General features: G+C 40.8%; 1 protein-coding gene across 1 annotated transcript in view; it reads right to left on the bottom strand.

Annotated features, from left to right (window-relative positions):
- Nucleotides 1-24,848, bottom strand: part of sppl3 (signal peptide peptidase 3) — a 49,784-nt gene extending 24,936 nt beyond the window's left edge. Inside the window, exon 1 of the mRNA XM_015940979.3 lies at nucleotides 24,624-24,848. Coding sequence (XP_015796465.1) covers nucleotides 24,624-24,649 — 26 coding nt within the window. The 5' untranslated portion in view covers nucleotides 24,650-24,848. The remainder of the gene's footprint in view (nucleotides 1-24,623) is intronic.
- Between the last annotated feature and the right edge of the window lie 354 nt (nucleotides 24,849-25,202).

Here is a 25,202-nt window from a genome sequence, read left to right as displayed (position 1 = left end):
AACCTGCAACCTTCCTGCTGCGAGGAAACAGTGCTAACCACTGCTCCACCATGCAGCCCATGCAGATTTCATAAATATAGACAGGCCCTCTATAATATAATGAAGGTTTAAGCAGCTTTTTAAAAGTTTTCACTGAATATTTGTGCTGACTTTCCACAACAGCATAATAGTAAAAGTACCAGTAACATTTTTAGATCCGTTTATATTTATTTTCCACTACTAACATCTCATTGAAAAGACATCCATACTGTTTTGCAAGTTTTTCTTCTTAATTTCAAATCTCTTATATAACATATGTAGGGAAGATGCGCCTAAAAGGGTTTAGCTCGTATGTATCTGAAACAACAACCGCAGCAGCTCGTCTGTGTCAAAATCTTTGGGTTAGGATGGATTAATTACTGGGAAACTATCAGGAAAATATTGTCCTCAGTTAGTGTCTACATTTTGCCTAAAATTTGTTATTTTATAATTATGTTGTTTATTTGTGTACAATTTTCCCCTTTAATCTTTAAAATACCGATAATTGCCCATAACTTCTTATTTTTGTCTGTTTGATGTCATCATTTTAAAAATATTAGATCAGATGATACTCAGTACTCAAGTAGCCTTCTAATCAGATACTTTTTTACCCTTACTTGAGTAATAAACCCTATATCAGGAAAATATTGTCTTCTGTGTCCTTCCAGTGAGCTTTGCAGATGTGGGAAAATGTCATCAGGCAGTAATCATTGTTAAATTCATAATTATTCTCGGAGAGAGACCAACTCTCATCTGCCCCTGGGAGCCCCGTAATGCATAGCGTCATTTCAACATGGGGGTGTCCGCAACACGGTTTATATGCAGGTAGCGGGCGCTGCGGCTGCTTTATATAGCGACTCGTTGCATTCTTCCTCAACCCAAACCCTCGGATCACGCACTTTAGCTGAAACGCTAACGTTAACTTGCCTTGCGTTGACTGTAGAGTTGTGGGTGATGGTCACGCAGATGTGTAATGAGATTTGAAGCGTTGCTGCGGCCTAGGGTTGTCACGGTAACCGGTATAGCAGTAAACCCCGGTAAAAAAGTTGACAATAAAAATAACCATCCAGTTTTTAAAAAACTAAATTATCTCGGTGGGTTTACCGTGGCCGCGGTTTCAGCGCGGTGACCCTTACCAGCCACCGTCGCTTCAGCTGAAGTTCCTGCGGCGCGCACACGCACTTTTTAGTTTGCAACGTTACCAAAACTTTGAAGCTGAAATAATGGCCGAAGGAGGAGACGGCAGCGCCCAGGACATCCATCAGCCCTCAAAGAAGACTAACTCGGAAGTATGGGCATATTTTGGATTTCTGTAAAATGCTGAGGGACAGTTAATAGAAGACTGCTATCCCGTTTGCAGAACGTGCAGGAAAAAAAGTGTCTGCAAAAGGCAGCAACACTTCGAATCTAATATCACATCTGCGTGACCATCACCCACGTCTCCACAGCCAGTGCAAGGTAAGATAACATTAGCATTTTAGCTTAAATGCATGACGCGAGGACTTTTGGTTGACGGAGAATGCAACGAGTCACTATATACTGCAGCCGCAGCGTCCTCTGGCAGCATTTAAACCGTGTCACGGACACCCTGTTGCTGGATGAAGCATCTTATTTGTTGATGATGAAGAGAAATATACAATTAGTTCCTTGTCATTGATTTGTTTACTTATTCAATGCCATTTATACTTGAACATTTGGATTTGATTACATAGTGTAGTAGTTATTTTAGTAATTTGTTTAAAGTGGCTATTTATTTTAAATACATATTTTTTAAGGTTGACTTGTACAGTGCTCAAGTCAAGTGTGGACTGGAGTTTTAGATTTTCATTTTGATAACGAAGAAAACAAGTATATGAGAAAACAAGTGGTGTTTCTTTGATTTGTTTACATATTGTTTATGTTTTGAATGTTTGGATTTGTATAATTTAAACCTGCACTGACTACTGTAACAAGTTCCAGAAAAAGAAGCTATTTGTTCCTTTACTTGTGAAAAGTTGCACTTTTGCTAAGGCTTGTGTTATTTTAGGTTTAATAAACACTGTTAAACCTTTTCAAAACTATTTCAGTTTGTGTAGAACAGGACTATCAATGCTTTCTGAACATATGCAACACCGTTTAAAAAATACCGCGATAATACCGAAAACCGTGATAATTTTGGTCACAATAACCGTGAGGTTAAATTTTCATACCGTGACAACCCTATTGCTGCCTTTCACAGACACTTTTTCTGCACGTGCTGCAAACAGGATAGCCGTCTTCTATCAACTGTCCCTCGGCATTCTTCAAATATCCAAAAAAATGCCCAGGGATAATAAATGTCCTGAGCGCTGCCATCTCCTCCTTTGGCCATTATTTCAGCTTTAGCTTCAAGAAAGTTTTGGTTGTGAACAACAAAGTGCGCATTTACCGCCGGCAACTTCAGCAGATGATACGGTGGCTGGTAAGGGTCACTGCGCCTACACCGCAGCCACGGCAATCCACCGAGATAATATTTTCTTAAAAAAAAAACAAGACGGTTATTATTATCGTCAACTTTTTTACGGGGGTTTACCGCTACACCGGTTACCGTGACAACCCTAGTTTAAAGCATAAAGACACAAGTAGGAACTGAAACTGACAGACATCTTTACATCAGTAACCTTTTTGCAGAAGACTTCAAAAGGCTTCCTGTAGCTATGCAAATAGCAATTTGCTAAAGCAGTCATATGGCAACTAAAAAAACAGTTGTGCAAAGAGAACATTCATTTTCACAGGTAGAAATGCTTCCTAACAGCATGTTTAACAACAGTATAACAGCATTGCAAAATCAGCATGATGACTAGAGCTGGGTATCGATTCGCATTTCAAGAACCAATTCGATTTTGATTCTCAAGAATTACAACTGATTATCATGATTTCATTCGATTCAATATATCAGGCCAGTGAACTCTTTTTTTTGTCCCTTACCTTAATTACATGACTATGTAGTTGTGTGGTATATTAACACTATTCACATTCAACAACAAATGATTGAAATATTGGCAATTTAAAATGGCTGTAATCCTCTCAGTTTGTGATTTTCACAAACACACTGTCAAGCAGACTTAGCAAACAGATAAGGCTGTAGCGAAGCCTTGATGACGTCGACGGCTCGATTCTAAAAATTTGTCGACGTCAGATCCGGTAGTCGACGCACCACGCTCACTTGTTGCATCCCCAGGTGTTTGTAAATAGAGAAGGAATCTGCCTGCTTTTCCTCCAGTTCGCCCTCTTCTCCGCCTTCATTAACATCTCCACCAAAAACCGAAGACCCGGAACAATGTCCGTCCGCTACTAGATTCCTTTCCTGTTTTGTCCGCCTTCGTCTCCCGGCAACGGACAACAACTTCCGGGGTCAGATGAGCTGCTCCGTCTCTATCGCAGATGTAGAAAATCACCGGGAGCGTTTCTCCCTTCATAAAGGAGCTTCTTTCAGACATTAGGAGAGCTGTTTTGGTGGTAGTAGTCTCCCCTCCATGCTGGTCTGTTTGCTGCTGGGTATTTTTGGTTTATTTAAACTTGGCAACTTGAACTTAACTTTGGTAAAGCTACTGTTAGCATTTTCGCTAACAGCTTCTTGCATTTGGATAAGCTGTTACGTTTTGGTTTAGAGTTCATATTTTTTGTGGTGTAGATCTCCCTTTTATTACATTTAGAGAGTTGTGGGTTTTCGGTTTAGTTTAAAATATCACCTCGAGTTTGGTTTAACCACCTAGTTTAGAGTTTAGACCTTTGGAGATCCTTATTTTGGTCCAGAACCCTGTAATCTTTGCCCAGAGGGACATCACTACTTATTTGTACTTTTGTTTTAATTGCCCACAGGCAGAATTAGTTTTATTATTCCCAACCTGTGGATGGAAAGATTTATGATTTTTTGTAGTTGTAAATAAACCTGATCATCATTTTAACTTTTAAATCCCGTTATTGTCCCTTCCTTTTTGCACATGAGCCAAACTCCCCAGGAAGAGTCGTAACACCACTCGCCTCACGCACATAAATGGACCAAAACAAAGCAGCAAGGAGACACTCCGTCTCCAACCACCTCTCAGGCAGCAGCCTGCTCTCCCAAGTTCTACATGTCACCAGAACATAACCAACTGCAACACAATAAAAGCAGTGTTATACAAAATGGAAGGCCTGTAGTGTTTATTCTCTTACAGTAACAATTTATCAATTTTTTTGAGGAATTTATTAGGATTTTTTTAACTTTTATTAACTGTGCAATAGAAAAATAATCATTAGATTAATTGTCTAAATAGTCATTAGAATAGTCGACTATTCGATAAAATAATCGTCAGAATAATCGTTTTTAAAATAATCGTTTACCCCAGCCCTACAAACAGATCCATCACAGCCAACAGAGGAGGTAAGAAGTGTCAATAACTGCATCAATGGACTGCTATTTGAACACGAATCTAGGACATTAAAAATAACACATTACGAATTCATAAAAAAGCTGTAGCTGCACATACATATTCATTTTTTTACATTTATATTGGCCTTACTCAAGACTCAAGCAATTAAAAAAAATGTTTAAAAATATTCAGCAATATTCAAGCAGATTTTTTTAGGCTTGAACATCTTCAGGGTTGACCTCCCCTTGAATGTAATGATCACTTACTCTAAGGTCTCTGTCTGGACCACAGATGGCAGAGATACGTAGAATATTAATTTGATTATGTGACACTCATTGACTTGCACATTCTGTGACACACTTTGACTTCCATACTTAACGCGTCTGCCGTTTTTTTATGGCTTTTTATTTATTTATTTACATTTGTGCTATGTCTGTCATCATTAGCGGTGTTTTTACTATCCTTTCTAAATCCACCATGTCCCAAACACAGCGAGAAAGCTTCAGAATCGGCATGTGGAAAGTTTAAGCTCCATTAGCCTTACTTTCTTCACGTGCAGCACAGCAGCGCCATGGTTTCTGACTGGATGAGTAAATATCTTCACCAGAGCGACAATATTCTTCTTCTGAATCAGAGTCAGTCATTACCAGACAAAGAGAGTCAACAATGACCAGACCTGTCAACATTTGTAAGTTTTCCCCTATAATATTCGCCCTACCTGTGCTGCGTTTGCTCCTCCTCTCGTCCTCTCCCGTAACCAGGAGCCTCCACTATCTTTTGGTGTAAAGCAGTAATTTCATGAGTCAGCTGTGACTCATTAAAATCAGCAATGACACTTGTTGCAATTTTGCAACTTTGGTGCTTAAAGGGTTAAATCAATCTTTGGACATACAATCAATATAACAAGTTCTCAAATGCATCATGTATAGTACCCATAAATAACCAAATAAAAATTATATTGTATGCTCAATATCAGACTGTCAACAAAAAAAAAAAAAAAAAAAAAAAAAAAGAGTTGTAAGTGATAGATGTGTCTACAGGAGGATCTTCTATATGTGGGGCAGGCAATTATGGAACAGATGGATTGTGGGAGAAACCTGCCAAAAGCAGGGGGCAGCAAAGAAAAAAAAACATCAAATAGATTTGGGCTGCTATCCAAATGTTGATACCTTTATAACTACTTCCAATTATACCTCATTATATACATTTTCCCTCTTGCCTAAAACTGTCAAGCTGTCTTTTTACTGCATGTGACTAGGTCATCTAGGGCTAACATATATATATTCTGGCACGAATGATAAAATGTGTCATCATTTTACCTAAGCCAACAGCATCACAAAATTGGTTTAACATTTAATAATTAATGGCAAGAATAAAAAGTGTTATAATGTCACAGAATTAGGGCTGCAACAACGAATCGATAAATTCGATGAAAATCGATTACTAAAAGCGTTGGCAACGAATTGCGTCATCGATTCGTTGTGTCGCACAACTCTTCCAAAAGTGCCCCCCCCTCCCGCCCGCCGTTGCGCGCAGACCAGAGCAAGTCAGATCAGCGCGAGGGAGAGCCGGCAGATCAGCGCGAGGGAGAGCCGCAGATCAGCGCGAGGGAGAGCCGCAGATCAGCGCGAGGGAGAGCTGGCAGATCAGCGCGAGGGAGTGCCGCAGATCAGCGCGAGGGAGAGCCGGTACCGGCAGATCAGCGCAGGGAGAGCCGGCAGACTTGCGCTGCTGCGAACCGGTTCCGCATTGTCGCGCAGCGATCCAGGCAGCTGCTTCCAGCGCACGGTCCATTCTCAAAGTGGCGCAACCAAAAAACTATAATTAGCACACGATCGTTCATGTCCGCACATGTTCTCTACTTTCTGTCTTATCTGTGCCTGAAGCTCGCTACTGCGGAGCTCATCACCTGTGCTGTGGTGATGTCACCTCACGCAGCATCGAAAACGCGCTCTGCGCTTTTCGGTCAGGAGATCTTTGATCTGCTCAAAAGTAACTGATGAGGTGAAAAGGTAAGAATCCAGGCAACAGATTTTCTGGAGAATTATGAGGAGATGCAGGAAGATGAGAGACAGACAGGACAGGAAAATAGTTAAATAAAAACAAGAAAACAAAACAAAGTGTTGAAAAGTAAAATGTAGGTAGATTTATCTCCACTACACGTTTTTACCAGTAAAAAACAATAAGTTATACACATGTAATATTTTTACATCTGATACAATTCAGATCACCTTCAAAACTCAGTCACACACCCAGGGCCGTTTCAAGACATTTTGGGGGCCAAGGCAAAATGCTCCCCCCCCCCCATAACTGGGCTCCCCAGAAGCCTCTGTGTAATTCATGCCCTCTCCAGTAGTGTTAGTTATACAGTGTTTATAAAAGCCCCTCAGACATTACTGACATGTTCTAATATTATCAGATGAAAAACTAAATTATCAGACATGCTGTCTCATCTGCTGCTTTTAAAAACTTGCAAAAAGTAACAAAACCATTTGAAAGCCGCTATTTGTGGATTCTCTGAAAGTTTCCATGGAGTGTGTGACAACTTATTTTTTCATTGATCCTATCGTCTAATCTCACAGCTGAAACAAGCATCCTTAATAATCTGTGCACAGGAAGCGTACCGATGCTGTAGTAAAACAAAAGGTATAATAATTTATTATTAATAGAACCTTGTTGCAGCACTAAAGCAGAAAAATTAGATTTTGCATTAAATATGCAAAATATTTACATATGAATTGTTTTAGAGCCCTTTTATTGGCAGAATCTGATATTAATTTAGTTCTTACAAAAAATGGGTCCCAACATGGTTTGTGTGGTGTTGCCATAGTGTGACGTCATAGGCACAGATCCCCTGTCCTCTTGTTTGGAAATGGAAATATGGTCACCCTACATTAAACAAACTGTCCACCCGGGCTTTTGCACTGCACAGAGACGCTTCGCTGCCTACGACTGAACGTCAGTTGAGAGTCAGTCTCATGCAGACTGACCAATGAAGAGAGGGCCTCAAGTTAAGACCCTCTCCTCATTGGTCAGTCCACACGAGGTAGGTCAAAGGTTACTCTGGGCGGGTTACGTGTTGTCAGGCATTCAAGTATTGAGTATATTTACTGCATATTACAGTAAAATATTCTGTATGTGGCCACATTATGGTGATCCTTGGGTCGTGATGATGGAGCCCTTGAATATTGTTGCCCAGGGTACAACAAAGTGTTAATCTGGCCCTGGTTCCGCCGTCACATTCCCGCAGAAACTGGTTGATCACACCGGGGCCAGACTACTAGCATGTGGTTTTACAACCACAATGTCCTCGGAAGCAAAAACGCTTTTAAAAGGGAGGGAGGAGTCCTAACTGTTGCTGCAGGCATGTTGTGTGAGAGTGCAGTTATATACTGGTTAATATATTTTTGGGTTCAGTTGCTTTCATGTGGCCTAATGTGAGTCTATTTGGGATCATTGGAATGATCAGCAGCATTTCTTGATGTGACTTTATGGCAGTTGCCCAGGGCATCATCGCAAGGAGGATGGCATTCATTTACTTTTGTTTTATTTGGTATTTTTTCAGTCATTTTTGGAAATAGTGATCAATTTTGATTAATTCACAGCCTATGTTTAATTACATTTAAAATAAATGTCAACAGATGAGATCAAACAAAACAGATGAGAATTGCCCTTAAGCTGTTTAACTTGGACCAAGCATTTTAGGTCACAGATGGATGTAGCTTAGGGTCTCTGTCTATACACCTTATAAGACAATTTAGGTGATGGCATGTTGTTTTTCTGCTATTGAACTGTTTTCTAATAATGTTGTGTTAAATAAAGTGAAGGAAGGAGAGAAATAACGTTTCCCTAGCAGTTTTTAAAAATTTCCCCATGTAATCCGATTAATCGTGTCGAGACCCCATCCGATTAATCGATTATCCAAATAATCGTTTGTTGCAGCCCTACACAGAATCAAAACATTTTACCAAAAATTATCACATTGACCTCATCAGGTTTGATTGGTCACATCAGGGGTCCAAACTTTCCCACAGTGCTGATGATCTAATCCAAAGGTGTGCGAACAGCGCAAACCAAGGGAGTGTGTGTGGTAGAGGTCTGTCAGGGGAAGGGTTTGTCATTTCCAAGAATAACAGACTCAATAATAATAATAATAATAATAATAATACAATAAACGGGCATTCCTGCTGCTATTCGTACTTCTAGTGTGCTCCCTTGCTTCCGTAACACCAGTTTTGTTAGTAATTAACCTAATGTAGGTTTTACTTTGAGTAGCTTCTCTCCTCAAACGGACTCTGCACAATCACTATACTTTTAACTTGCATCATTCAGACTTCAGTAATAGCGATCTTCTGCCATATTGGGAGGTGGGGCTTGAAAACACATTTGTATATGGAAAAATATGAATATCTAGCCTGAAAATATAATTTGCTGACAGTTCTGTGCTTTAAAAATGATTCTTATCTTATCCAAGCTTTGTGACAGTGATGAGAGGTTTTAAATGGTAAATGGCCTGTATATGTATAGCGCCTTCTTAGGGTTCTACAACCCCCAAGGCGATTCACAACACCTCAGTCATTCACACATATTCACAATCTGGTGGGGATAAAGGGTAATTTGAAACTTACAGATTAGTAACCGTCTCCTGCAGTTGAAATGTGTCATTTTATTTTAAGCAGTAATAATCTAGTGTCTGAATTAGGGATGCTCCGATCCAATCACATGATTTTAAAAGGAGTGGGCATGAGAAAAAATTAGGTTTCAACTTTTTAAAACAAACATACATTTTTTTATTCATCCTGAGACAAATATTTTCAAATGGAATAAAAATGGCTCTGTTTTATTTGAAAATAAAACTCCTCTACATCAATATTTGTTTATTGTACAAAACAATACAGTAACGTCACACAATTTACAGCAGGCAGGGACTCAGACACCAAGATGCAGTTGTTAGCGAGCAGGCTAACCCCAGCTGCACACTGAAAGCACCAGTGGCGTGGAACGATTTACTCCCAACAATCACTGCACTTGAGTGCACACCGGGAGAATCTCAGCAATGAAGCGGCTTCTCTGACTTGCTTCTCGCTCGACTCGCAAGATCACAAAATCCCTCGAGACTTTCAAGGCTATGTTTTGTTTATGCAATCTGCCATTAAACAAAAAAGATCACATGCAAGCTTCATATATATGAAATAGCATCGCTGCAATACTTTTATTTAGAAAAGTATCAAGGATTTTACACTGAAAACGTTTGTGATTTTCTGTCTAGCTTATTGCGGCAATTGACGCATCCCAGAAGCAGCTCAAGGAAAAAACAGAACTCGATCTCATGTTGCAAAGTGCGGCTTGTGGTTTTTGGGACGCATCTTAAAATTGCCCCATTGTAGCTGGATTCTAACACTCCATAGACTATAATGGATTGTAATTGAAGCAGTGACGTTTCACTGCCGTTCTGTGCCGCTGATGCTTCCAGTGGGCAGTAGGGGTCACTCAGAGCTAACGTGTCGCCTCAGAAAAGCTAAAATGTCTGCAGCTTAGGTGTATTTTATACCGGACTGCGAAGGCAGAATAGCCACTTGTAATGTGAGCATTATTGGCATTCAACATGCTGGAAAGGACACAGCACCATGACTTGCTGCCTTTAAACAGACTACTTTCACTTTTGGCTTTTCCCTTTGGGCATCAACAAAGCAAATCACCCATCCCCATTAATTCCCAGCTTGCCACCAACAGTCCCAGTTCACAACGAACTCAGACAAAAAAACGCAAAGCCAATCGACAGGAAAAGATACACTAATAAACAAAGAGAAAGTGCCAACAAAATACAAAACATTGGGTTGTTTCCTGCAGCACAGCTGAGCTGCCCGTGGTAGCTACAAGTGTTATGCAGGGTTATGGGCTCGACACACGGGAGGCGACAAACGACCGCGATCAGCGAAATTCGTCGCTGTCGCTTTTATAACCTGACACACGGGAGGCGATCCGCGGCAGCGGCAAAGCCGGCAAAATCGAAACTTCCGTTGTTTTGTTTGGCTGTGTCAGGTTGGAGGGAATTAAGGTTATTTAAGCGCTTCAGAGTTAAAAAAGTGGTAGATATGTTTCACAAGGGGCTGCTAGAGTTATGTGAAATCTTACTTCTGATTTTACTATTTAAAACATAATAATAATCAACTTCTCCATGTTTGCTCAGAGATGTACGGAGCATCCTGTCCGCTCATTGGTCAGTGAATGAAACCTCCTTTGATTGGTCCTCGTCCGAGCGACAACGATGAAAAGTTGAAAATGTTTCAACTTTCTGGGATCGCGTCGCTGGGTCGCCTGTGCACGACACGTGCACGAGCGCAAAATTTCACACGCACATTTTTCACGTTTCGCTTAGGAGGGAGACCCGCGATTATCGCTTTGTCGCGCATGTCTCATTGAAGATGAATGGAGGAGAGGGGATGTCGCCTCCCGTGTGTCGAGCCCATTAGCCTGCATGCCGAGATGCCGCGGGCCTGCTCTGTCAACAGAACACGCATATTAGGGCTAGGCAATAATCAAAAATGTATCGTTATGGAAATGTCTGACTCTTATCGAGATCATTTTTCCCATGTCAATAAATGATTAAAAAAAATGAAAAGAATTGTGTAGGTTGGCAACATTCATGTCCCTTTAAGAAGCTGTACCACCTTGACGTAATAGATGTGACAGTCCCATTAAGCAGACAACTTTTGTTTCTGCGCATACCTGTAGTTATCGTCCATTTATCGTTATCATGGTGAAATCCTCACTGTATCGTGATATTGATTTTAGGCCATATCGCCCAGCCCTAATGTATATTGCTGCATATTGAGGGAGGTACAACTTGAAATAAGTGCAATGCTGCTACTTTTGTATATATACTCATCATGTAAACATGTTTTTTTTTATCAGTGTGCTTCCCAAACAAGTGATCAGTGAAACTTAAAAGAACAACTTGGATTTGTTTTCTTCTTCTAAAATAAGAAACAAACAAAAAAAAAACACATCTTCAATCATAATCAAGTCACATTTTAATGCTGGTGGTGCTCGGAGAACAGTGGTGGCGCCTGTGCTCGGCAGCCTCGCCTCCGTCAGAGCACCCCAGGGCAGCTGTAGCCACATTGTAACTCATCCCCACATGTGTGTGTGAATGGATGAATAATACGCTTTGGAGTCCTCTGACTCTGAAAGGCTCTATACGAGTGCGGGTAATTCATCATTTTCATGCTTTCCTGAAAATAATTTTCTTTTTATTTTAATGCTTTCCTTAAAACTCGTTATTGGCAGATACTCGTGTTCCTAACATCCCTAGTCTGAATTGTTAGCCAACAGTATAAAAATGGGTGCTGTGCTCCAGAACGTTCTGGGCATTCTGAAAGCAAACCCACAGCTAAGGACCTTTTTTTTTTTTTTTTTTAGAAAAAGTGAGTTGTCTGGTGCTTTCAATCAATAAAATGAACAAACTTAAAACAATATTCAATTTTGATTAACAGCAGGGTTTCCCTTACATAGGCGTAGCTGTTGCGGCCCGCCACGGCTGAAATCCCACCGCCACGCCTACAACATCCCAAGTTTTATTGATGTTTTTTTTTTTTTTTTGCGCCGTTTCCCGAAGAAGCAGCGGGAACTACTGTGTTGTTGCTTGTGATCACAGCCGGCAGGTAGCAAGGAGGAGGAGGCTGGGCAGGGTGGTTACAGCTATGAGCGTACGGATAAAGCATTTTTGACGAATACGAGCAAGAAACGAGTGTAAAACTCATAAATATCTGTAATCGTGCTGAATGAAATCCTCATTGGGTAACTGACTGTCTTCACGCTCTGTGATTGGCCAGTCAGATAGAGCGCCCGCCCCTCCCTACACATAAAACTGCAGCCGGGAGCTCAGTCAGCTCGGCCCAGGCATCAACGCACACACACAGACAGTAAAGCCGGGCGGACACTGCGTGACTTTTTCACTTTTTTGAGCAGATTTTCCACTCGTGCGAGAATCCACAAGATCGGGGCGAGTTTAGCGTTGAGCGTCGTGTAGTGTACAGGGGGCTACGAGAGGCGATTAACACCACGTGACCAGCTACCGATCAGCAATCGTGAGCTCGCACGGACTTCTGGAGTGTTTGATATTTATCTCGTTCCTCATGAGGGTATTGCACTGTTGAAGCGGCGCTGCGAGCAGCTGCGACCCAAAAAGTATCAGAACCGCTCACGGCGCATTCGCAATCCTGCATCAACTCCGCTCACCCGCTATTTACCTAATAACACACGTTGTTCGTTTTTATTTCTACACGTTTTTTTACTCACAAAGATTGTCAAGAAAGCGTGTTTGTCGTGTTCATGTCAAATTAAACTGATCACAAGACACAGATTTACTTTCTTCATTTCGTTTCCTCATCCAACCCCCATAAATCCCTGTGTGTCCTCCTGCAGCACTCCTGAAGGACAACAGGCAAAAACAAGACAAAAAAGTCTGACGTGTTGTGTAAAAACTGCTATTTTTTACATATTTTTAGGTCCGACGTGTTGCTACCAGACGTACAGTGAGCACATGACTCGTGAGATCTACCCTGCACTGAAGTCGTACAGTTTGAGCTGAAGCTGTGTTACGAGTGAAAAAGTCGCACAGTGTCCGCCCAGCTTATTATAATGTTCACTGTAGGGCTGCAACAACGAATCGATAAATTCGATGAAAATCGATTACTAAAAGCGTTGGCAACGAATTGCGTCATCGATTCGTTGTGTCGCACAACTCTTCCAAAAGCGCCCCCCCCCCCTTCCCGCCCGCCGTTGCGCGCAGACCAGAGCAAGTCAGATCAGCGCGAGGGAGAGCCGGCAGATCAGCGCGAGGGAGAGCCGGCAGATCAGCGCAAGGGAGAGCCGGTAGCGGCAGATCAGCGCGAGGGAGAGCCGGCAGACTTGCGCTGCTGCGAACCGGTTCCGCATTGTTGCACAGCGATCCAGGCAGCTGCTTCCAGCGCACGGTCCATTCTCAAAGTGGCGCAACCAAAAAACTATAATTAGCACACGATCGTTCATGTCCGCACATGTTCTCTATTTTCTGTCTTATTTGTGCCTGAAGCGCGCTACTGCGGAGCTCATCACCTGTGCTGCGGTGATTTCACCTCACGCAGCATCGAAAACGTGCTCTCCGCTTTATGGTCAGGAGATCCCTTTGATCTGCTCAAAAGTAACTGATGAGGTGAAAAGGTAAGAATCCAGGCAGCAGTTTTTCTGGAGAATTATGAGGAGATGCAGGAAGATGAGAGACAGACAGGACAGGAAAATAGTTCAATAAAAACAAGAAAACAAAACAAAGTGTTGAAAAGTAAAATGTAGGTAGATTTATCTCCACTACACGTTTTTACCAGTAAAAAACAATAAGTTATACACATGTAATATTTATACATCTGATACAATTCAGATCACCTTCAAAACTCAGTCACACACCCAGGGCCGTTTCAAGACATTTTGGGGGCCAAGGCAAAATGCCCCCCCCCCACCCCCCCAATAACTGGGCTCCCCAGAAGCCTCTGTGTAATTCATGCCCTCTCCAGTAGTGTTAGTTATATGGTGTTTATAAAAGCCCCTCAGACATTACTGACATGTTCTAATATTATCAGATGAAAAACTAAATTATCAGACATGCTGTCTCATCTGCTTCTTTTATAAACTTGCAAAAAGTAACAAAACCATTTGAAAGCCACTATTTGTGGATTCTCTGAAAGTTTCCATGGAGTGTGTGACAACTTATTTTTTCATTGATCCTATCGTCTAATCTCACAGCTGAAACAAGCATCCTTAATAATCTGTGCACAGGAAGCTTACCGATGCTGTAGTAAAACAAAAGGTATTATAATTTATTATTAATAAAACCTTGTTGCAGCAGTAAAGCAGAAAAATTAGATTTTGCATTAAATATGCAAAATATTTACATATGAATTGTTTTAGAGCCCTTTAATTGGCAGAATCTGATATTAATTTAGTTCTTACAAAAATGGGTCCCAACATGGTTTGTGTGGCGTTGCCATAGTGTGACGTCATAGGCACAGATCCCCTGTCCTCTTGTTTGGAAATGGAAATATGGTCACCCTACATTAAACAAACTGTCCACCCGGGCTTTTGCGCTGCACAGAGACGCTTCGCTGCCTACGACTGAACGTCAGTTGAGAGTCAGTCTCATGCAGACTGACCAATGAAGAGAGGGCCTCAAGTTAAGACCCTCTCCTCATTGGTCAGTCCACACGAGGAGGGTCAAAGGTTACTTTGGGCGGGTTACGTGTTGTCAGGCATTCAAGTATTGAGTATATTTACTGCATATTACAGTAAAATATTCTGTATGTGACCACATTATGGTGATCCTTGGGTCGTGATGATGGAGCCCTTGAATATTGTTGCCCAGGGTACAACAAAGTGTTAATCTGGCCCTGGTTCCGCCGTCACATTCCCGCAGAAACTGGTTGATCACACCGGGGCCAGACTAGCATGTGGTTTTAGAACCACAATGTCCTCAGAAGCAAAAACGCTTTTAAAAGGGAGGGAGGAGTCCTAACTGTTGCTGCAGGCGTCTTGTGTGAGAGTGCAGTTATATACTGGTTAATATATTTTTGGGTTCAGTTGCTTTCATGTGGCCTAATGTGAGTCTATTTGGGATCATTGGAATGATCAGCAGCATTTCTTGATGTGACTTTATGGCAGTTGCCCAGGGCATCATCGCAAGGAGGATGGCATTCATTTACTTTTGTTTTATTTGGTATTTTTTCAGTCATTTTTGGAAATAGTGATCAATTTTGATTAATTCACGGCCTATGTTTAATTACATTTAAAATAAATGTCAACAGATGAGATCAAACAAAACAGATGAGAATTGCCCTTAAGCTGTTTAACTTGGACCAAGCATTTTAGGTCACAGATAGATGTAGCTTAGGGTCTCTGTCTATACACCTTATAAGACAATTTAGGTGATGGCATGTTGTTTTTCTGCTATTGAACTGTTTTCTAATAATGTTGTGTTTAATAAAGTGAAGGAAGGAGAGAAATAACGTTTCCCTAGCAGTTTTTAAAAATTTCCCCATGTAATCCGATTAATCGATTAATCGTGTCGAGACCCCATCCGATTAATCGATTATCCAAATAATCGTAATAAATTATTATACCTTTTGTTTTACTACAGCATCGGTAAGCTTCCTGTGCACAGATTATTAAGGATGCTTGTTTCAGCTGAGATTAGACGATAGGATCAATGAAAAAATAAGTTGTCACACACTCCATGGAAACTTTCAGAGAATCCACAAATAGTGGCTTTCAAATGGTTTTGTTACTTTTTGCAAGTTTTTAAAAGAAGCAGATGAGACAGCATGTCTGATAATTTAGTTTTTCATCTGATAATATTAGAACATGTCAGTAATGTCTGAGGGGCTTTTATAAACACTGTATAACTAACACTCCTGGAGAGGGCATGAATTACACAGAGGCTTCTGGGGAGCCCAGTTATGGGGGGGGGGGAGCATTTTGCCTTGGCCCCCAAAATGTCTTGAAACGGCCCTGGGTGTGTGACTGAGTTTTGAAGGTGATCTGAATTGTATCAGATGTAAAAATATGACATGTGTATAACTTATTGTTTTTTACTGGTAAAAACGTGTCGTGGAGATAAATCTACCTACATTTGACTTTTCAACACTTTGTTTTGTTTTCTTGTTTTTATTTAACTATTTTCCTGTCCTGTCTGTCTCTCATCTTCCTGCATCTCCTCATAATTCTCCAGAAAATCTGTTGCCTGGATTCTTACCTTTTCACCTCATCAGTTACTTTTGAGCAGATCAAAGGGATCTCCTGACCGAAAAGCTCAGAGCGCGTTTTCGATGCTGCGTGAGGTGAAATCACCACAGCACAGGTGATGAGCTCCGCAGTAGCGAGCTTCAGGCACAAATAAGACAGAAAATAGAGAACATGTGCGGACATGAACGATCGTGTGCTAATTATAGTTTTTTGGTTGCGCCACTTTGAGAATGGACCGTGCGCTGGAAGCAGCTGCCTGGATCGCTGTACAACAATGCGGAACCGGTTCGCAGCAGCGCAAGTCTGCTGGCTCTCCCTCGCGCTGATCTGCCGCTACCGGCTCTCCCTCACGCTGATCTGCCGGTACTGGCTCTCCCTCACGCTGATCTGACTTGCTCTGGTCTGCGCGCAACGGCGGGCGGGAAGAGGGGGGGCTTTTGGAAGAGTTGTGCGACACAACGAATCGATGACGCAATTCGTTGCCAACGCTTTTAGTAATCGATTTTCATCGAATTTATCGATTCGTTGTTGCAGCCCTAAAATCCGGTGCACCGTTTCTTGGAACTAAACGTTGCCCAGTCACAGGTGAGCTTCAGGCAGCAGTTTTGGAGTCTTATTTCCTGTTATTTGGACATCTCGCCTCAGACTGGATAACAGCAACACAACTCGACCACTGACTTGTACCATGGATGTTTTATCTCCACAAATAACACAAGCCTGGAGCAGCTTTGCCATGTGGCAAAGTTGCTAATGCTAATGGTTAGTTTTTTCTAGCCAACACATCCTCTGCTGATTTCTGGATGCTAGATTTATGAATTACAAAGCTATATGCTTTTTAGTAAGTAAGTAAGTAAGTAAGTAAAAGTTTATTTATATATTTTTAGAAAGTACTAGTACTTAGGCTAACAACTAGACTTCGTTTCTCCAACAACTCGTGTGTTTATTCCTTGCTTGTAATTACCAAAATGAGATGAGATGATGACGTCCCATCACGCCCACTTGTGTTGGTAAAACCAACAGTAGCAAAACTTGACCCATTATTTAACATTTAGGTGAGCTGAATGACTGGTGGCTTCACTTCCAGGAAGTTGCTAAAAAATATACATGTGATGGCATGAGAGGATAACTCATTTATAAGTTTGCAATGTTGGCAAATTCTTAATGACATGATAGTGATTGGACATGTCTGCCTGACACAATTTACAAGAGTTCTATTATTACAAACACCTAATTATTATTCAAAGCAATACTTTTAGATACCCAGGACTCTGTCTAAATCACCCCACTATGCAAAAATGTAGTAATTTTTTTTTTAATATCTGTAGCACCAAACTCACAGGTAAGAAAATACACCAAATTATGTGTGGGTAGTAGTACTACTGTTTTTTGAAATTTAAAGCAGAGGGGATGGTTGAATAACTGAATAGTTGAATAATACCTTCTCAGTAGGGACGCCACTGTAACTGGTGTAGCAGTAAACCCAGTTAAAAATGTTGACAACAATAATTACAGTTTTGTTTAAAAAAAAATTCTCTGCGGATTACCATAGCCGCGGTGACCCTTACCAGCCACCGTCTCATCTGCTGAAGTTCCCGCACATACGCACTTTGTAGTCGAGCACATTTGATTGATCATGTGAAGAGCTCATTCCTTTTTCTGCGGTTGTCCAGTAAACATATTTTGATAGCGGCGCTCTTGAGCTCTCAAGTGGCACAAAATATATTACATCCCAGCGCAACAAAAGTATTTGAAGCAGTTATCTGGGCTAAACCATTTTACCTGGTTTTAACAATAACATCAACCGGTTAACTATGTACTGTACATCTGTAGTGGAAATATTTGTTGGAATTGCCCTTTCTGACTATGGCACAAAAAACGGGAAACAACTTCAGCTTCGTCAAAATTAGGGCTGCACGAAATTAGGAAAACCTGTGAAATTCGATAACAGTGCTTAATATTGCGATATCGATATTCCTTGTGATAAATGAACAAATACTAAAGTATGCAGTGTTGATGACGTCTGGCATGTGATGGCTGCTCTGGGTTCAAAGCAAACAAAAACTAATGCATGAATTCCATTACAACATAACATTTTTATTGAAAAAATATGCAGCTGCACCTGCTACTGTATTAGCAGCAAAACAACAAACTGCATGCATGCAGTTTCTCAGTGACTTTAAAACATCACCACCACCATAAAACTTTTTCTGATGCTCCAAACACAGAAACACATCCCTTACCAGGGTTTTTTGAAGAAATAAAAAAAATCTGAAAATAAGTTTAAATGTTAAATAATAGTTAACATCACTTACATACAACAGCAAATTCTCTCATTGCTACTGAGCATTTTCTCCACTTATGAGGTTATGATATAAGGCTGTTGCGGTAACTGGAATGTGAACTGTGCTGGGCCAAACTAGGAGAATATTAAGATTTTCTGAGGGTAAGAGAAAAACAATTGTCTACCTTTCAGAAGAGGAACTGGCAAAAAAACTACATGGAAAATATGTGAAAATGTTTGGTTTTAACCCCAAATTGATCAAGTTAACCTGGATCTTAAAAAGCAGCTCAGATGATGAAACTGCAACTATGATTCTGATAACAAGCTAACAAATTGAACTAGCTCCTCAAAGACAACCGGCTAGCAGAGCTTCTGACTGACAGTTTATGTGCAGCAGCAAATCAACTATCCTGATTAACAAGGTTATAAAAGCTCATAAATGAAAAATCACTTTGATGTGTGGGGGAACCTTTCCGGGCCCTCTTTAGCAGGGTGGGACTGGGAGGAGAGTGTTATAGCCTTTTAGCTGTAAGCTAACCGGGGCCTGGGGCTAACGTCACCACCCAGTGGAACACTAGCGACATGAAAGTGGGTTGGTTCACCGGCACGTGTCTGAGTCAGCCCGGTAAAAATGATTAACGACACCGAGCAGACTCACGTTCACGTTTGAAAGCAGCGCTGATTGCAGAAACCTCAGCACAAAGTGCGTTCGTTGCTCTGAGCCAGCATGACGAACAAGGGAACGGCACCGCTAATTCAGTTCGGGTGTTGCTTTCCATCCTGAGGGTCTACGTAGGGGGCGGGCGAATTACGTGAACGGACCCATCTGATTGGCTGCATATCAGAAGGACTACATTTGATTGGTCAAGTAATACTTCCGTGTAAAAAACAGAGCTGGTTTACAAAAAGTTGATGTATGACACAGATGGAAATGTTTGAACCAAACATTTATCGCTGTTTTTGCCGTGTTTTGCGATGAGCCTATCGCACGTCCTGTTATCCTGATGATGATAATTTTTTGATATATTGTGCAGCCCTAGTCAAAATAAGTAAATAAATAAATTGCATGGCTTAGTAAGCAGAAGAAACTACGCACATTCAGATTTTCTTACAGAAAATGTTGGGCAATAACAAAACTAGAGGACACACACTTTGATTTAGCTTATCTTTTATAATAAAAACATTTGAGAGTATGTTTATTCACTGTATTTGCTTCAATCTTGCATGAAAGTTTTGTTTTCCTTATATTTGCTTAGATAGCATTTTGATGGGCTTTGGTATTTCACACTGCCTCCTGACGTGGTAATTAGACAAATTATCTCTACACATCACATGACAGAAAAATTGAATAGTAAAAGCACACAGAATTAACTGATCAGATTGATCTGATTGCATCTGGAGTTGTTCTGGCTACTAATATATCTCAGAGGGGTGTAGGTGACATCTGTTCAAGTTTCCATGTGGCAACCCAACTCTTAGTTCTGCAATATTAATCGATCCCAGTAACAGCAACAAGAATTCACTGAAAAATGCAAATATACACCCATGAATGCAAATGTCATCTATAAATGATCCAATACTAAATGCTAAACAATAACAACTTCCGGTTGATTTAAACTATACGCATAATCATGCACAAGTATTGCGCTTAACAACATGACAAATTATTGCTCTGTGTTTAATTCCCTATTTGGGTTTTAGTTTACTTTCCACAAGAGTAGGAGACATTATGAATGTCTAAGTTTATACAGGACATTTAAAGATTAATTTCAAAAGAGCTTTAATTTTCTTTTGTCCCATTTTTGACAAACGCAGTAGGAAAACAACTCGATGGTTAAATCTCACAACTGAAGTTGGTTTCCCATTAAGGGAAAAATTGTAGGGAAAAAATGTAACACACATCAAATACATAAACCTGACTAATAACATACATACGAAAAGATTTTCAGCCTTCCATACACAAATGTGCACGTCAAGTCAAGTGGAGAAAATAATCTTGACGTGGGAAATAGATCTCAACACAACAAGCCATCTGATGAGAGAAAAAAAGATGGCATCTACTTTTCCTGTTTTCAAAGATTACTTTAATGGGGCAGTTTGGCTACATCCTATGAAAATTTAACAAATTTAGAAATGATTGTACATGCTAGGAAGTAGGGCTGAAACGATTCCTCGAGTACCTCGAATAATTCGAGTACAAAAAAGCCTCGAGTCAACTTCTCTGAGGCTTTGTTTAATTTATGTTTAATTAATTCCTGGCTTTGCAATCGCCCAAGGTCATGTTTCACCCAGACCAAAATAAGTGACGCACATGCACACTGCACTGAAAGCACATGCGAGAAGCGAATATAACTTAACTTTCTCTTAAGCCATGGCGGACAACGTGGACACCGGTGGAGTGCGAAAAAGACCGAAAATGTCAAAGGTGTGGGACCATTTTTCACTTCGTAAGGCGGAAAACGTAGTCCAGAGTAAATACTGTAAAATGGATTTAGCCTACCACAACACCACATCCTCGTGCTGCAGCAAGCGGACTCGGAGGTCCGCTATATATTCTGCGGACACAGTGCGACTTTTTCGTTTGTAGCACTCAGTTTAATATTTATGTCGATGGTTTCAGCTCATGCTGCGCATCTGGTAGCAACATGCCGGACCTAAAAATGTGCTAAAAATAGCAGTTTTTATACAACACATCAGACTTTTTGTGTTGTTATTGAGGTCTGTTGTCCCTCGGGATTGCTGCTGGAGGACAGGTATTTATGAGTGTGACGGAGGAAAACGGAAGAAAGTAAATAAATGTTTTGTGATTAGTATAATTTGACATAACCACGGCAAACATGCTTTCTCGACAATCCTTGTTATTGTGTGTGGGAAAAAAAGTGTAGAAAATAAAACGGATGTGTGTTAATAGGGAAACAGCTGGCGAGCCATGTTTGCGCATGCGCCGTGAGCGGTTCTGGTGTTGTTTGCGCCACAGCCGCTCACAGCGCTACTTAAACAGTTATCGTCCTAGTTTTTGTCTGGCTTGCCAGGCTAGTAGATTCTCGCACGAGGGGAGAATCGGCTCAGGTTGTATACTTACTTTTTGCACAGGCATTTGTTTACTGTGAAGTAAAGTTGAAGTGCTGAAGTTTCGAAAACTATTTTTGAATAAAACTTGAAGAATAACTAGCAATTACTTGCTCATTTTAAGAGGTCTTTCGTATTTTATAACATGCTATTTAATATAATGGTTTACAAACACAAAAGGGTAATTTATTAGAGTACTCGATTAATCGATAAAAGATTCGACAGAGTGCTCGATTACAAAAATATTCAATAGCTGCAGCCCTACTAGGAAGCTAAATAAATGTATCAATAACCAGGCATGCCATATAGGGCTGGGGGTAAACGATTATTTTTAAAACGATTATTCTGACGATTATTTTATCGAATAGTCGACTATTCTAATGACTATTTAGAAAATTAATCTAATGATTATTTTTCTATTGCACAATTAACAAAAACCAGAAAATCTCAAATAAATTCCTCAAAAAAATTGATAAATTCTTACTGTAAGAGAATAAACACTACAGGCCTTCCATTTTGTATAACACTGCCTTTATTGTGTTGGTTGGTTATGTTCTGGTGACGTGTAGAACGTGGGAGTGCAGGCTGCTGCCTGAGAGGTGGTAGAAGATGGAGTGTCTCCATGCTGCTTTGTTTTGGTCACTTATGTGCGTGAGGCGAGTGGTCTTACGGGTTAAACCAAACTCAGGTGATATTTTAAACTAAACCGAAAACCCACAACACTCTAAAGGTAATAAAAGGGAGATCTGCACCACAAAAAAGATGAACTCTAAACCAAAACGTAACAGCTTATCCCAACGCAAGAAGCTGTTAGCGAAGATGCTAACAGTAGCTTTACCAACGTTAAGTTCAAGTTACCAAGTTTAAATAAACCAAAAACACCCAGCAGCAAACAGACCAGCACGGAGGAGAGACTGCTACCACCAAAACAGCTCTCCTAATGTCTGAAAGAAGCTCCTTAATGAAGGGAGAAGCGCTCCCGGTGATTTTCTACATCTGCGGTAGACACGAAGCAGCGCATCTGACCCCGGAAGTTGTTGTCCGTTGCCGGGAGACGAAGGCGGGCAAAACAGGAAAATAATCTAGTAGTGGACGGACGTTGTTCTGGGTCTTCGGTATTTGGCGGAGATGTTAGTGAAGGCGGAGAAGAGGGCGAACTAGAGGAAAAACAGGCAGATTCCTCCTCTATTTACAAACTCCTGGGGATGCAACAAGTGGGCGCGGTGCGTCGACTTCCGGATCTGACGTCGACAAATTTTTAGAATCGAGCCGTCGACTTCGTCGAGGCTTCGCTACAGCCCTAATGCCATAACATTTCTACACATAAAAGCTTCTCAAGAAATATTTTCTTTTTTTACTTTTCTTGTATGAACACTACAAAATTTGTGTTCTGAGACTCAAATCATTAGGGTGCTTTCTCACCAATGAGGAACAAAAAAAATCCATAAAAATCACAATCAAGCACTTATGTAAAGATTGCAAAATCAACAACATTTTAGAAAAAACTCAGAAAAACATACATTCTTCTTTTGCAATACCCCACAATTATTCTGAAAAATGTTTTAGCACACTGAGCTTCTCAAAAACTACATGTGAAGCCCTGAAGATTGATATTACCACCCATAGATGATGTTACTTTCCTCTGTAAACATTCCCAAAACCAGTACTTATGCCCTTTATGTTTGAGTTTGGTCAAACATGAAAACAAAAAGGCATGCTGAATGAATGTGATGGCTAATGTTTTTTATAGTGTATTTCAATTCTTTCTGTAAATATAAAGTCTGTGATCGAAATCTAAATACAGAAATCTGTCCGCACTTGTGGTTCTCCTGCACAACACCCTATAACCATACACCTTTAATACACATTAACAAAACAATTCCACAAAAACCTCTATGGAAAGTGTTTAGAGTTCAAAAGATTAAAAAATATGTGAAAACCCAACAACAGCTAAACAGTTGTGACAAATTAATTTCCCATAGGACATCAATAATCTATATCCCATTTGAACTCCTATGTTCTATGTGTTTTCCCTTCTTTGGACATCAGTGTTTTGGAATATAAACCCAATAACGTTTTAGAAATAATACATTGGCTGAATTCCTGCAACAATTTAACCACCACAAACTAATTTAGGCTTTGATAAATTGCCCAGTTTCATTCATGAGGACAACGCTCTTCTGATCTCTCCTCCACCTGACTCAATCCTCATGTATAAACCCCTCTGATCTCTGTTAAGGTAGCGCGACTCGGGTTGCGAATGACCAAAGTCACCAATTCTTGTCATGTGTCTATGTCTATGTATGTATGTCTGATCTCTGAATTGTGTGTACTGAAACTCTAATTTCCCTCTGGGATTAATAATGCATCTATGAATTGAATTGAACTGAAGTAAGTTTCTTTGCCAAACCAACTCTAAACGGAGTTGTAAAATTCAAGCATAACATCAAAAACCAGCTTTTAGACATATGTCCTTAACTAATCCCAAGCCGTTCGGTTGTGACAATCAGCTGCGACCCACATTATACAAAAAGAAACGGGCATTATTGTATCATGACTGCGATGCTAATTTAGCATAACCTTTGTTACTGTATGCTGTCGGTCGACGACAAAACGCTAAAATAGCTAACGTCAAATGTGTTGCTTCATAGCACCAAATACATTTCAATCTATTGCTTAAATTTACGTTTTGTGTTCAGCCTGTAGTTATACTATAAAACAACCAAATCGCGAGGTTTCTCTAAGAGCATATCAACTCGTCGGCTGGGGAGTTAGCTCTTCAGCGCTCGCTCACAATAGCATCATTGGATTTGACTGCAGCTGAATAAAGTTAGCACAGCATTAGCCGCTGCTAGCTAACAAGCAGGATCAAGTTAGCCTTTAGCGATACCTGAAATACTGTGAAAATATTTATGTGGATGTGATATGTTGGTGCCTACACGGTCACGCATGCTAATAAACACTTTAGTGTGATTAGACAAATATATGTATGTGAAAAATAGCGAACATTTCATTGTCTTTATTTCTCACTGCAGTCGGAATTGGCAGTAGCAGCAGCTAGCTTTAGGTAGCTACTACTAATCGGTAGCGCAACGCCTGTACGCACTCACCAGGATGAGTAGCCTTGCTCCGCCATATCGCCGAAAACAGTGGGTTCCGCGGCTTTGGCTAACAGATTCAGGTCCCGGTGTCAGCCCGTTGGGACCTGGGAGAGGATTTCTGGTCTTCCTTCACAATCCGCCGTCCTAGCAGTTAGTTTTAGGTGACAACATGATGATACATCCCGACGGCAGCTAGTGTTACTAGCTGACTTGCTTGCAATTGAAACGAGAATGATGGTTTGCTATCGTTAGGTGGACAAGACAAAGCACCCCGAGGAAAAAAAAATCACACAGATGTTATTTTTCGTCGGTTTCACCAATGTCCTGTCGTCACCCCGGCCGAGAAGGCTCGGTCTGCAACGATGCTACACCCACAGTAAATCCATATTCTGTCTGATGTATCCAGGATAAATTCGGATATTCCTCACGTCTGCACCCCTAGCTGATATGGAAGACGTTCAGCTTTGTTTTCTATAGCGAGTACGCGGGCACGCGCCTGCTGTAGAGCTTTGCAAGTGGAACGCGCACCGGGAGCTCAGCTTGCAAACACTGAAACCGAATGCATGAATTTCCTTCTATCTGGCAACT

Source organism: Nothobranchius furzeri, chromosome 6 (assembly GCF_043380555.1).
Source record: "Nothobranchius furzeri strain GRZ-AD chromosome 6, NfurGRZ-RIMD1, whole genome shotgun sequence".
NCBI classification, from domain to species: Eukaryota; Metazoa; Chordata; class Actinopteri; order Cyprinodontiformes; family Nothobranchiidae; genus Nothobranchius; species Nothobranchius furzeri.
The sequence above is the reverse complement of the archived record's forward strand: the minus strand, read 5'-3'. Positions and strand labels throughout refer to the sequence as shown.